Consider the following 15,183-nt stretch of genomic DNA (forward strand, 5'->3'; position numbering starts at 1 on the left):
CAGGAAGAAGCCCACCATCTTCCCAGTCGGTTCTGCAAGTGATCTGAATAAAATGCAGATGGGGAGGATCAATCCGAAGCGAAACTCAGTTATGTTCACCAGGAATGAAGGCCAAAAATGTATGTTCGCCTTGGCTGACAAACATCTTTATACCACTTCGTGTTTGGAGCATGTTCTGGGGATCATAAATCGGTGTAAGCAAAATTCTGAAGATGATAAGAATTACTTCAATGACATGATCCACTGGTATATTCGTTTCAGACAAACTATTCTTGCCGTCATTCCTTGTCTGTTCGATACCACGAAGAAAGTTAATGCAGCAGGATCCAGTAAGCCAAAGTAGAGTCTCGCCCCATTTGACGCAAAGGGGGAGATTGTAGGGTCCATTATGTGTTGCGTCTTGGGCTCGGTCCTTAGTCCAATTTTGTATCCGGATTGGGTCTGTCCATCCGTGATTTATTTATTAGGGTTTAGTATTTATAGATGCTTGCATGCATCTTTGTACGTAGCTTTTAAGTCGATCATTCACAGCGATTATAATTTTATCGATTGTAACCCTAAAAGCCTCTACAATGGAAGTTCTTTATCGAGCTCTGCTAAGGCGTGAATCTATTGAATCATTCAGCTTATTTTTGATTCATTCTCTTGTTTGTTATTCTGTTTGCATTATTTTGATTAACCTGTGTAAGATCTAAACGATCAAAGAGTTTTTCAACTCATCAGTAAGTACTTCTATCCGAGAGTCTTTTAAAGCTTTCTATACATCTTTACATCAAGGAAATCACCCAAGAACACCAAGAACTAAGTGTTCACGGTTCAAGAAGTTCTTGAACCGTAAACACCACGTTATGGTGCAAAGTGGTGCCTTAGGGTGCCTAGATGCGTCACAATGCCTTAGGGACTTGTCTAGATCCATCCTTGATGAGTTTATCACACAAAAAGCACAAAAATATCACATTTATATGTTTTTACGGTTTGGGGATCTCCCAAAACCGTAAACACCCCAAAAGGTGTATAAATGTCCCATATTTACTCCTTATGCCTAGAATCTAACCTAGACTATTACCTTGATGAGCTAAGGACTTGAAAAGCCCCAAATACCATAAACCTTATGGGTTTACGGTAGTAAACCCAAAGGAAAATGGTTTAGGGACCGTAAACTCCAATTAGGAGTGAAATGGTGCCCTAGTACCTTCCATAGTCACATACATCAAGTAGAAAAGCTTCTAGGGACTCTTAAAGCTTCAAACAACAAATGGTCACAAAGGGGGTGAGCTTACGACCATAAAACCAAGGGTTTACGACCGTAAACCCTTTTGCTAGTGACCATAAAACCGTAAACTCCCTAAAGGAGTGTTCCTTGAACCCCAAGCACATTAGCCTTTCCCTACAACACTTAGATGCAATCCTTGGGACTTATAACACTTGTATAAGGTGTTTAGCATGTCCTAGGGTGTCTTGACTTTGTTTATTAGTTGTTTAAACACTAATTGGATACATATATGTGATATTATATGTTAACTAGGATCATAGAGTGTGTTCAAGACTTCACTTGACACCTAGCAATCCTACACCCTCAGTTCATCCGTACCACTCACTACAGGTGAGTTCATACCCCTTAATCAATGGTTTAAATATTTTAAATGCTTTTATAGGGAGGGAATACAAGTTAAACACTTATAGTTATTACATCAATCGCATGTGATTAATAACTACAAAACCAGTGGTTTTCTTACTGTTCAAACTGTTTTACAAACTCTTCTACTTATCAAATACTTTTACTTAAACTCTTTCATACTTATATATTGTCAAATGCATGTCTATGTATGTATAGTTATATAAGCAATGTTTAAAAGACTTAGGAAGGCCAGCTCGCTTTAATTCATTTTCCTTGTTTGGATGTGGCTTTAGGGCATCGGTTATCCGTCCGAAGGTCGTTTAAATATTAGTTGTATATCATGTATACATACATAGTCATAAAAGTTCCTTCAATCAGTTCTATACCTTTGGGTAGCAAGGGTACACAAACATGATCATACATTGCTAGTAAACTACTATAGGAGTAGTTTAGGAAGACACTAATACTATTACTAGAACAATGAAACATACAATGAGTCAGTTCATACATGAGTCAAAAGATACAATGCCCTTGGGTAGCAAGGGTATACAAACATGTTAACACTATGATGAGAAACAGCTAGCACACATATACATTATATATGCATTAACACAATTATGTGAGCCATTAAACAGGGCATGGCACTACCTGCCATGACTGTTTTTGTATCAGAATCTCCTTAATTGGGGAGCGTATGAGTTTGCGTATAGATCTATAATGGATTGACTATCCTACACCTTGTTGCTCGCTACAGTGGGACTTGCAAGTCTACGGGTGCCAAATGTCATTTCTTACGGCGTCTTACATCGTCGTTTTACTAGATTCGGTAGCAGGATACAAGCCGATCACATGTTACATTAAACACCTTTTGTTATTAAGGTAGTTAGTACAGAAGTAGTCACTTATTACAAATACTACAGTACTATGATAATTTCTCATTTCATTCACTTCGTGAATATTCACACGATGCACGGTAATGTAAAAACTATATTTTTGGTTAATGATAGTCAGTATTGGGAAAATACACACTCTTACAAGAGACATACACACGGAAACTAGATGCCTTGGTAGAAGGCTACCATTAGTAGGAAACATAGGGTTTTTTAGGAGAGTACAAACATTATACAAAACATTGTACAAAACATCTTACAAATGCTTTCATACAAACACAGACTTTAATATACTTATGATTTCACCAGCTTTAAAGTTGATACTCGCTTTCAAGATAACTTGTATTCTCAGGTCACCAATAGACAGGTATAGGTGCCAGGCTTTTGAGAAGATGGAGTTCGTTCAAGACTCATCTTTTATTTTGATATGTATATTTTGGTGTCTATATAACTTGACAGAATGCACATGTATGAAATTATATTATTAATGCGATGGATGATGTTGTTGCTTGTTTACTGTTATTCATTTTTGTGATACTGTACATGACGTCATCCGCCCCCGAACGTTTCCGCCGTTCACGTTTTGGGGTGTGACAGGCGGTCTGTCATTAAGTCTCGTAAGAATATCCGCACCAATTGTAGATTTGCAAGATAGTGTAATTGGTGCATCAAAAATATTGTCATGCTACAAATAAAACCAAAAAATTAATTTTAAGGTAATTAAGTTTAAACGGTGATCCGGAACCCAATGCGAAGAACATTCCAGACTGTTATGTGTATTCCAAACATGTTCTCCACGTTCTAGACAGTTCTTCACATAATATGTTTGGAACATCTTGTGTGTTCCGAAGTACCAAATTTCAATGTATAGTAGCGTAAAACAATAACTAAACTAGTTTTGGGTTAGCTAAAAATTGAACATATACAACGTCGTTTGGAATGTGTTCTTCATATTCCGAACGTGTTTTTCACGCTCCGAAGTAACTATTTTACACTGCTAATCTTATAATTAAACTATAAATGTAAGAATAAAAAAACTATAAATGTAAGAATAAAAAAACCTACACATAAAACTACCAAACCATTGTATTTGTGCCATATGTTCTTTATTTCTTTACTTCAAAATATGTTGATATTCCAAAATAAAGGTTTTATAGTTTTTTCTCCGGAATATGTTTGAATGGGCATTCCAAAACTTGCTCAATAGCAGTGGCGGAGCTTGAACAATTAATTTGGAGGGGGCCGAATGTGTTATAAATTAAACTTACTGTTGTTACACACACACACACCAAAAAAAAAAAAAAAAAAAAAAAAAAAACTTATTTTAGCAAATAAACACCAAAAATACATAGAAAAACAACTTACAAAAAATTGCAACAGTTTATTAACCAAAAATACACCAAATAATCAATGGCTTTCATCTTTCTCATGATTGTATGGTTTGTATCTATGAAAATCAAAACGGAGGAACATATCACTCAATAACAATAAAAAAAATTAGACAAAACTCATCACTCATCAGTTTATTTTATACAAAAATTAACAAAAAACTACCACAATTCATTAATAGTTTCAGTGGGTTTGGTGTAGATAGATAAGTCGATAAATGATATTCTTTTTCCTACTAAATCTGTAAAGAACTTGATTGATTCAATAAAAAAGGATTTTATAATTTTTAAAAGAATTTTCATTTCTAGAATGAGGTTCTATTGGAATTCAATGTTTGTCTATATGCTCAAATTGAAGACTTTCTGATCTTCTTGATTCTTAAAGTCACTGTTATACAATTAGAAATGCATATTGTGATATCAAATTTCAAGATACTAGCACACTTGGTGGAAAATCGTTATACAACCAAAGAGTTTCCATCAAAAGCTTATGCCTCTTGTTTCATACTGTATGTAGAAACAGTTCTAGCCTTTCCAATAAATTGGTCAAATCTCAAATATGGCTTCATCAAATTCGTATTCTTTCTGAAAGGTTAGATAAAATGTTGCTTGTATTTGATTCTGTTAACATATAGTTTTTAGTTTTTACTTTAAATTCGATCAAAGTCAACAAACAGATTTGTATTCTTTCTTACTTTCAAATTTCTATTAACAGAAATAGAGAAAACTGTAGAAGAAAAACGGAGAGAATACCTTATTTCCGGTGAACTGTGGACATCGACAATGGTGTTGCAATGATGTCCAGGTGCAGGCAACTACCAACTGCGAAAGGTTTAGGGATGATTGGAAGATCGATTTTGACTTCTAACTAGTCAATTGGTTTGGACTTCCATCTATTGGAGAGTTGATTGGGAGGGGCCATAGCCCAAAGTTGACAATAGTAGGCCTATATTTACAAGATTTGATGCTATAAGGCTATTTCTAACCCAAATTTCAAGGGGGGCAGAGCCCTGCTGGTCCTATAAATGCTCCGCCCCTGATCAATAGGCCAAGCCGGATCCATATAGTATGAAGTGGACTCCAAAATGGTCCATTCCAAAGAACGGTTATTTTGTATAAAATAAAAAAATAAAACTGATCATTTAAAAAAACACCAAAAAATAGTTAGATTACTTAATTTCCCTATATTCAAACATTCAAAACCAAATCATTTTAACAACTAAATATCCAAATTCATCGAGCACCAAAAAGCTAAAAATGCAAATTTCAATTCCAACATCCTTACAAGGTTTTCAACTTTCAATTATTTTCAACCCATAAGAAAAGCAAATTCAAATCACATACTCAGCATAGACTTCTATATATACATTCACTACAATTCTTCAACTCATAACCAAACACCATAAAAGTCCCATCACTTGCTTAACTGCTTCTGTTTTATTTCTAGTGCCTCCTTGAGTTTCCTCCCCAATGCATATGCCAATGGAGGAGGAACCGCATTTCCAATCTGCTTGTGCTTATGTTGAATATTCCCCGAGAACTTATATCCATCAGGGAAACCCTACACAAATAAAAATAAAAATTATATATAACAAAGATATTTTTTTTTTAAAAAAAGTAAATTGCTAAATATGTTTTACCTGAGATCGAGCACATTCACGAACTGTTAAAATCCTATCTTGATCAGGGTGAAAACACATTCCAACTTTACCCATTGGCTGAGGATCAGTAATAGAAGTTGGAAAATTCCCCTCCCAATCAAGCCTTCCATATAAACCTTTCCATTGGTTATGCCTTTTAGCTGTGTTTGGTAAACACCATGGTATAAGGTCAACCATCTGTCCAGTTGACAGCTTAACCTGCAACAACACATACAATTAATCTTTTAATTGTTTGTCCTATGGGGGGTATAAATGTCATTTTCAAGTACCTTTTCTGCAGGGAGGTCACGCCAATCAGCACCAGGGCGTTTAGGGATCCTTTGACACCTAATCACATTCAACTCATTCATTTCCTTTGAAATATGATCAGTTAAAACAGAGGCATCTCCACGAATCCGCTTTTGAAACCAAGAAACAGGCTCGTTTTTATACTGTTACAAAGTTACAAACTTATATAAGATATAAGAATAAGTCAAACAACAAAAAATTTAAAAATGGAAAAAATATTTTTTTTACCTCAATGGTTGGGTTAGAAGCACCATTTCCAACAGGAGGGAGATCACCAATTGTGTCTCTAACTGTAATTGCACGAAAAGGTGCACCAGATGCAGTGCTTCTAGCAGCTGCATACTGAGAGTTTCCATTCAGTGAAACCCTAAGTTCTGGACTTGCAAACACGTGCATTGGTTCGGGCCATTCGGGCAGGATTTCTTCAGGTGAAGCTGCCCAAATGAATGCCCGTTTTCTTGATTGAGAAACACCAAAAGCTCCAGCCTCTAATATTCCAAATCTCACCTACAATTAGTAAACGATTACAACTCATCAAATTACATTCTTATTTCTTACTTTATAGTCTATACTCTATATACAAATTTAGGGTTTAGGGTTTAAGAAGAAAGTACCTGATAACCCATTTCAAGAAGTGAAGCAAGAGCTAAACGGAATGTTTGTCCTTTATTGAAGGACACAAAGTTTCTGACATTTTCTAGAAGAAAGTATTTGGGGCGAAAGTATTCAGCAAATGATAAAAATGCTAAAATCATTTCGCATTGAACTTTGCTCCATGTGCTTTGATTGAACCTATTCATACCCGAAAACCCCTACACAAAAAAAAAATGAAAAATTGGTCAAATGTTGTCTTTATTTTTTGTTTGATTTATAGTTATTGATTAATACCTGGCATGGTGGGCCACCATTGATGAAATCCACTTGTCCAGGTCGAGGTAGATTTTTTATCATATCTTCATCAAGCTTTGCAGCCTGTTCATCAGCCTCAGTAGTTGAAATACAATCATCCACGTCACCACATGCTGCCATGATAGCCCTACATTTCATAAAAATAATTAAAAATGTAAATAAAAGTACATTGCTATTTTTTATAGAAGAAAAAAAATGTGTAGAAAGTACAAACTTTAGTATGACATTGCAGTTATTCACAAATGCTAATGCTTCTGGATGATTAAGTCTAAAAGCATCACCAGCAGGCTCTTCGTATTCAATTGCCCATTTTGTTACAGATGCCCCTGTTTATAAACATGTTAATAAGTTTATTTTATTATAAAGTTTATATAAAATGAGAGGTTAAAATTTGTGAAAGAAAAAACTACCAGCTTTTGTTAAGCCTTCAGATAAGCCACCACATCCAGCAAAAATATCTAAAGTGGCTAAAATGTTCTTTGAAGCAAAACCCTCTTTGGTTTCAGACATTTCAACATCATCATTCTCTCCTTCTTTAGACTTTCCTTTTCTTTTTCTAATTGCAGCCTCATTGGCTGTGGTTTCTTTAGGTGGACTTAGCTTAATGTTAACAGGTAGCTGTAGGAAATGGAAATTAGATTACATTTTTGAAATTTAAATAATGATTTTGGAAAATAGATTAGTGAAACTTAAAGTACCTGTTTGAGAGATCCCTTTTTAGGGTCATAAAGGCGTTCACAAAAGAAGACATGGTCAAAGATGTATGTAGTGTCTTGTGAAGAAAGGTCTTTCTTCCTTCTAACTTCACACTTTCCTTCTATTGCTGATACTTCCAACTTATGGACTTCTTCACTGTAATACACCTGAAAATAGCATTAAAGATTTATTATCAGCAAAATAGGTTGTTTATTTGATTTCATAAATATGATAATAAAGATAAGTTAAAAAGCAAGAATAGTTTACCTCTTGAATGTCAGATCTATATGCTTTATCCAAAGACAAATCCTCAGGTCTATAAAATCTTCTAACTTGAAGCATAACTGAATCAGGGTCATTTAGTTTTGAATTTTTAGGGGTTTCAATATTCATCAACTGACAAATGACATAAGCTTTAAGCCCTACATTCCTTCCACCTTTATGAGTCTCATTCCCCCTTTCATCTGACTCAAAGTGATAAGAACCAACATAAACAAAGTCATCAACATCATACTTTGTTGCCATATACATAAACCCTGTCTTTGATTCATTAACCTCAAAAACCTCCTTTTTATTTTCAACCTCCATGATTCCACAGGAATCACACATTCCATTCCCAAGTCCCATTTTATCAGTCTTCAAAGAAAAGAAAGCACCTCTTTCTGGCCAATATAAACTCCTACAATAAAACTCAACAGGTAGACCTTTGTTTTTCCTTTCTTCAGCTTTTGCTCTATCAGCTTTATCAAAACTGGCATTAGCTTTCCGATGTTGATGCCCCCATGGAAGTGTTCTTATTTGCACATCCACAGTTTGTATGACATCATCAAGCTCAAAATCCAAGCAATCATTAGTCAAATAGACTTCCCTTTCACTTGCTATGTCACCTAAAACAGTTTCTTTACCTCTTAACATCAATCTCCCATGAACAAACTTTCTAGAATCAGAATCTTCAAACAAATACTCCACATAATAAATCGAATCATCATCTGATTTAGGGTTTTCAACTGCCACTGAACCACCTAAAGCCACCACCTCTCCTCTAATAACAGCAGATTTATAAAGATTCTTGCCACCTGGCATCTTCCCAATCGATTTCCCCACCCAACTTATGTCTGTTTTTGAGCTCTTAGTTTTCTTTTGCTTCGTTGCAGAATTGGGTTTCTCAGATTCTTGAGGTAAAGTTATGCTTTCTTCTTCAGGTTCTTCACAGTCTTCATTTTCATTTTCTTCTTGTTCTTGTTCTTCTTCTTCATCATCTTTCTTGACATTTATCAAATCGCCCTCCTTCACTTCTGGTGAGTAATTCGAGTAAAACTCGCCCCAAATCCTATTAATCAACCTTGTTGTTGTAGCAGGCATTGCCTTTCTTTTTGAAACCACAGGCCCCATTGCTGCTCTTGGATTCATGTTTTCTGCTTTTGTCAAAATCGCCTTTTTCTTCACTAACCATTTGGTGTGATGTCTTTGTTCCATTTTGTCTTCAAGTCCAGACACAAAAGCACACCTTCTGATTGTGTCATCAGGGAACTCTGCAAATTGTTGTAGAATAATTTGGCCATGAACCACTACATATCTTTCTACAATTGCAGGATTTGATGATATGTGAGCAGGGTTACTTTTCTCAAATTCTGATAATCTTTTTATGACTTCAGAAAATGATAACTTTGATGCACGAGTTTGCTCTTTTAGCAATGTGATAATGGCAATGGCAAGTCTTGCTGTTTTGAGAACTGTTTGATACCATGGAGCATATTGCTTTGATGGCTTTCCTAGTCTATACCTGAAACAAACAGAAGAAACCATTAGCATGTTATTTCCAAAATACAATTGTATTATCTTACTTTCATTTCTTTTGTTTACAGCATTATACTTTGAAAACACTCACCTAAATACAATTGTATAATTGAGTGTATTTTTCAAAGTACAATGATGCAAACTAAGTAAAAGTTTGGAGAGAAAAACTTAGAACAAGAACTCACCAGGCCATATCAGTTCGAATTGAAATAAAAACCATTGAAGATCCAAATTCAATCATCCATTCCTTTATAGCACTCAAATAAATAGGAATCCCATCTTCATTTAGTTGATCAGTGGAACCCGAAGAACCACTTGTATCATTATCTAAACAAAATCCACTTCCATCATCAGCAGTCATTGTTCCAGATCCAAAAACTGTAACATCAATGTCTGCACATGGCTTCATAGGAAGTAACTCCAGTGAAATCAACCTTGAGTCACAGTTATAAAGTGACCAATTATGAAGCATACTTCTTGGAAGCTGATCTGAGTCAACCGTGTCAGAATCATCAAAGATAAGATACTCATCAGTTTCTTGAATGTCAGACTTGTAATAAGCAGGAAGAGGATAATCATTTGCTATCTCATCTTCATTGATCTGAATGTACAACTTGCTTGATGAATTCCCTTGTCTTCCCCTTTTCTTTTGCTTCAAAGATTGCCAATTTTCATTTTCTTGCAAAACCCTAGCCAACTTCATGTCTTCATCTTCATCACCCCCATTTGAATTATTCACCTTTTCTCCATCTCCAATCTTCAAAGGTACATTCATGGAAGCTCCAGATGGAATCTTCACACCTACACATGCTTCATGTTTCTTGCTTTCGTCTCTCAGGGCAGCAAGCACGGGCAGCTCAACAAAAGCCCGGTCAGCACCTTCGGGCATCTCATCCAAACTAACAAGTTGATCAAAAATAAAACCACCCCATGAAACAATCAAGTCACGAATAGAAGCTCCATGAGGAAAATTCTTACTTCCACTTAATGATCTCACAAGAGCAGCAAGCAATTCATCAAGACTCAAATCTGGATTCCCACCTGAAGATTTTGAGAGGCGTTTGTAGACTTCAATACATGCATTTGCTTTTTCTTGAAAAAGATCAAATAGTTTCTTGTAGCTTCCGGAAGGTTTGACACAGTCATAGTCAGCAAGCTCAGTGGATACCCAAATAACGGGCGACCCATCTTCATATCCAGATATTGACCAATCTTCAATTCGCCCAAATCCTTCACAACGAACACCTGTTTCTTTTTCAGAAGTTTTTTCTAATGGAAGAATTAAGCCAGATATGAATAAATCATCAACTTCTAGCATTTCAACAGGTTGTGGGTTGCCATCAGCATCATGAAAGATAAAATCGGTTAATCTTCTATTGGGTCTTGGATCATCGGGTCCAGGAACTAAACTTAGGGCTGCTATTTCTTCTTCCACCACTTTGACTTTTTTGTTTTCAATTGTTGAAGATTTTTCTGATAAGCGAACTGATTTGGTTTTGAAATCAGTACATGAAGCAGCTCGTTTTGGCATCTTTCTAGAAACTGGAGCATTTTCAGTGGTGTTTAATCTTCCTCTTTTTGGTTTAGGTTTGGTGGATTTGGCTACTTTTGTTTTATCTTCCATTGTAACATCGGATGCCTCAGCTGTAGCTTTGACTTTGGCTTGTTTGCCTTTTTTCTTCATTTCTGTAATCAAGAATAAGGTCCAAAAGTTAGAAAAACTACAAGATAATGTATAGTTAAGATGGATCAAGCAAGCAAATAGACATGGGAGATATAAAGGAGAACAATCAAAGAAACACTTAGACAACACAAAAGACAAGAAAAGCAAACAAACAGGATCCACATTATTAACCTAACAATCACCATCATTGTCTCTTAAGCCCTCTTCACAATCATTTCAAAGTAAAATTCATCTTTATTGACAACTGATATATCAAATTTAGAGAATGAATATGGATAATCATCAAAATTTAAGTGTAATAGTCATTTTGTGGAAAGACAGTTGCCCCAGTTGTTTTATGAGCCTCACGTTTCAAAGCACCACATCAACTCAACAATTTGAGGCAAGATTTTGTGTCATTACAATTCTAGCCTTAGTGTGGGCCCCACCAATCTGCCCCACAGCCAAATAGAGGGAAGGTAAATCATAATGTCCCCAAAACAAGAAAGGTGTTGAACCTAAGAACCTCACTTATGGATTCTCACCTTCTTGTTGATAGGGTAAGCATGTGGGGATCCATCAAAAGTGATCTAATGTCTATCTACAACAGCATTAGTATGATTTTATTACTAAATTGATTATAGATCTTGCATTTAATTCAAGATTACAATCTATGAAGAAGATGAAACCTTTACCAAATCAATATTAAATAGCCTAACAAGATTATCCTACCTCAAACAAAATAATATATTTTTCAATAAACTTGGCTTCTAATCTAAAAACTATTAGCTTACATCCTACCAGAAATAGATTAAATTAACCATAACTGTAAGATCGGTAGCTCCTGTAGAACATTTTAAAACCACATATACATCAACGTACACTCCTGACAAGAGATTGAAGTTTTCCTATGTGTCGGGATTGTGAATAATATAATATTCATGTTATTGTGACAGGTGCGATACAGCTATTCATCACTTCTGAATCTAAATAAAAAATATTTAACAGTATATTCCCTTTAAAACAGCTTCTAAGAAAGAAAAGGTCAACTTTTTTGAGGATCCACCATTTGACGAGGTATGAAAGCATCTGGCTAATTGTGTATCATTGTCCTTACAGTCGAATACACAGAAATCAAAGACAAAAATACCTTAAAAAATAGTGTAGAACAGAAATCGTATACTATGGTTGAAAAATATTCCTCAAGTTTAAATCTGAACTTTGTTAAACGGAAATAAACCAGATGATCGAAGAACGAACGTCAAACGGCTTGACCCTCTACGACACTAATGATGTTGTTTTTATGAAAAAACCCTCACTCTCACTTTCTCTCTCTAAATCTAAGACTTTCTCTCTCTAAATATCACTTTATCTCTCTACGGAACACCATCTGTCACACCAGCATCATTACACATATAGAAGAAAGGATTAGAGAAAATGTAAACGATAAATACATTCTATTACACATATAGAGGAAAGAATAGAGAAAATATAAACGATAAATACAGTCAATAGCAACAGCTAATGACCCATCAAGCCCAAAACATTAGCTAAAATCGTCGGAAGCTAGTCTGACCTGTTGGTTTCACGGCACCACTTTCTTCCGAATCTAACAGCCTCGCCGTTCCCATTTTCTCAGCAGATAAAAAAACACAGATCCGGAGTTTGATTTTCCGGTAATATTTTTGAACAGATAAACTGAGAGTAAATGGAGGCTCAAATGTGTTTTATAGAATGCAGATTCAAAGGTATTGCTAGAAAAAAGGGGGGGAATGAATCAAAAAGCTCAAAGCGGCTTGTTTCAAAACAAATTGTGAAAAACATGGCGGGAAATCACGAAATTGCGGAAACAATTCCCGCCTCCACAACCATTAACAGTACAGATTCCAAATAAAGTAAAAACCCTAATGCGTGATTGTCCTACTCGGCGATTTTGACTTTTGACAGTCAAACATCTACGCCAGATTAAAATAAAAATATAATAAACGATTATTTTTAAATTACCGTTATGCCCTTGGATGTGTGAAGTTGCTTCATTCACGTAGGGATTCTCGGTATCACGATTGTAGTGTTTTGTTTATTGTGATCGTAGTAAGGTTTTGTAGATTGTTTTTGGTGGTAGTTGGTTTTAATGAAGTTTTAGTAAGTTTGAAGGGGGACTTTGACTTTTTGATTGATTGTATAATAGATAGTTTTTTTTGTAGAATCAACGGAGTTTATTTATAGTGGTGTTTGGCTTAATTTTTCACAGCCAAAAGTCTTTTTTGTAAAAGAAAAAAAAACAAAAAGATGTTTGGCAAACTAGTAACTTTTGGAGTTTTAATACAAGAAAAAACAACTTTTTGGAAAAGTCAGGATTTCCTGACTTTTTGTAACTTTTTGGAAAAGAACTTTTGAGCTTTTAAAAGCTAAGCCAAACACGCCCTATCTTGGCGTACATGAGAATGTTAGACTTGGATCCGCAAAGCGGGCAGCCTGGAATCGACTCCCTTTCCACCCCTCTATTTTTCACCATTTTTGTCCGAACAAAGCTCGAACCCACCACCTTCCAGGAGAAAACCCCCTAAGGAGAAAAACCCGGATGCATCTTACTAGTTGAGCTGATAGTCATGTGCGTATAATAGATAGTTGAAATCGAAAGTGGGTGGTTTTACTCTATTTAACTTCGATGCATAAAACATAGTCTACTTTAGGTTTTGTGTCGAAATCGAGTGTTCATCTTCATAATTGATATGTTTCGTTTCAAAACAAGTAATTTTGTAATCGAAACCGTAGTAATTGGTTTGGTTCCTAAATATTAGAACCGATCAAAAATGGTTTCGATTCTTTATTTTTTAAAATTATTGTTCGTCGGATATATGATATAAATGATTTATCATTTAAATATAAACATTGTTGATAAAAAAATGTGAAATATAAATATTGTTGATAAACAAAATGTGATGAAAAAATATAATTTGTAAAATATATTATCTATAACTATTTTTAACACGGCCGATTATAACTATTTTTGACACTGCCGATTAATGATTTATATATTAATGTTGAACATTGATTATTATTTTTTAAGTCTATAATTTAAAGACTTAATCATTTGTTGCACTGATTGGATTTAATACTCGTCTAAATGTAATTCATCGTGAGACCAACATTATTAACACTCATAATGCTCATAACGGGTACAAACAAAACATTTAGGATATTAAAATTCACACGGTTTCAACTGTTAGTACTCCAAACAATTGTAAAAAGGAACAATGTCCCATCAAAACAATTAAATAAATCTTCAATTCTGGACATGGATACTAATCATATGATAATTTATTTTTCAACCCTCATTAATTAATGCACCTGCATCTTAATTCATTTTTCTTTTCAACGAAAATATGTTCGTGTGTCTCAAAATGACGACTAGGTTTAATAAAATTACAACTCATCCACTCCTGTTACAACGTCGTTGCCTATTTTATTTTTAAACAACCAGCACATTCATTCATTCATTATAAAATATAAATAGAGTATAATGTGTTCTCAAAAATCATAAATAAGTCATAAAAGATAGTGCCGAAAACTCAAGGGGATGCAATGCGATCAAGTCGGATATTTCTCTTTGAAACCAAAAGTAGTTAAAACATTTAAACATAAAACCGTAAACACAATATTTATTGAGTTGCCTAAAATACCATATACCATACATATCATAAAGAAAATAATATGTGAATATTATGGTCCTCCCACAATTTTACAATCACTTGTTGTAACAATTTGTGAAAATATGTCAAAATTCGTTGGTCAAGCCACTACGAATCTTCTGATATTATGACATATTGTATGTAATTTTACGTTTATAAAATCAATTAAAGATGTTATACTCATAATTACATTCAAAATGTCTCGTTTTGCTCAACAAGTTGTCAATCATTAAAGTTTGACACAAAAATATACACTATTTGATGCGCTAAAAATAAAATTTATGCATCGAGTGTACTTATGACCAATTGATGATAAATTTTGATAACTTATGTTCTCACGACTTCATATAAAGAACGGTAAAAACATATATTGTATGCAAAAGATACAACCATGTTAAGAAACCAAAGCAGTATAACACTCTTTTTTCTTAGTAATGAAAATTGAATTGATCTGTTGATGTACTTGCACACCTCATTTGGAAATTTTGAGAACGTTTTTTAACTTGGACTTAGGTCCGGTGACAGAGCTTGAACAATTAATTTGAGGGGGGCAAACGTATTATAAACTAAATTGACGTTCT

At 34.6% G+C, this 15,183-nt stretch overlaps 1 protein-coding gene across 2 annotated transcripts; it reads right to left on the reverse strand.

Moving 5' to 3' along the window:
- Positions 1-5,128: 5,128 nt before the first annotated feature.
- LOC145062255 (DNA (cytosine-5)-methyltransferase 1B-like) lies at positions 5,129-12,800 on the reverse strand. 2 transcript variants are annotated; one of them, XM_079009885.1, is made up of 12 exons: positions 12,487-12,798; positions 9,433-10,933; positions 7,718-9,233; positions 7,453-7,617; positions 7,165-7,372; positions 6,969-7,080; positions 6,734-6,881; positions 6,460-6,657; positions 6,074-6,352; positions 5,827-5,988; positions 5,537-5,755; positions 5,129-5,457 (listed from the first exon to the last, which is right to left on the reverse strand). In XM_079009885.1, the coding sequence occupies exons 1-12, from the start codon at positions 12,539-12,541 to the stop codon at positions 5,311-5,313; spliced, it is 4,710 nt and encodes a 1,569-aa protein (XP_078866011.1). In that variant the 5' UTR covers positions 12,542-12,798; the 3' UTR covers positions 5,129-5,310. The 2 variants fall into 2 exon arrangements, with proteins under 2 accessions (XP_078866011.1, XP_078866010.1); XM_079009884.1 differs by having other exon boundaries at positions 6,734-7,080; positions 12,487-12,800.
- Positions 12,801-15,183: the final 2,383 nt, after the last annotated feature.

The sequence above is a fragment of the Lactuca serriola genome, chromosome 7 (assembly GCF_051521515.1).
Source record: "Lactuca serriola cultivar US96UC23 chromosome 7, Lser_US96UC23_V15, whole genome shotgun sequence".
In the NCBI taxonomy this organism is placed as follows: domain Eukaryota; kingdom Viridiplantae; phylum Streptophyta; class Magnoliopsida; order Asterales; family Asteraceae; genus Lactuca; species Lactuca serriola.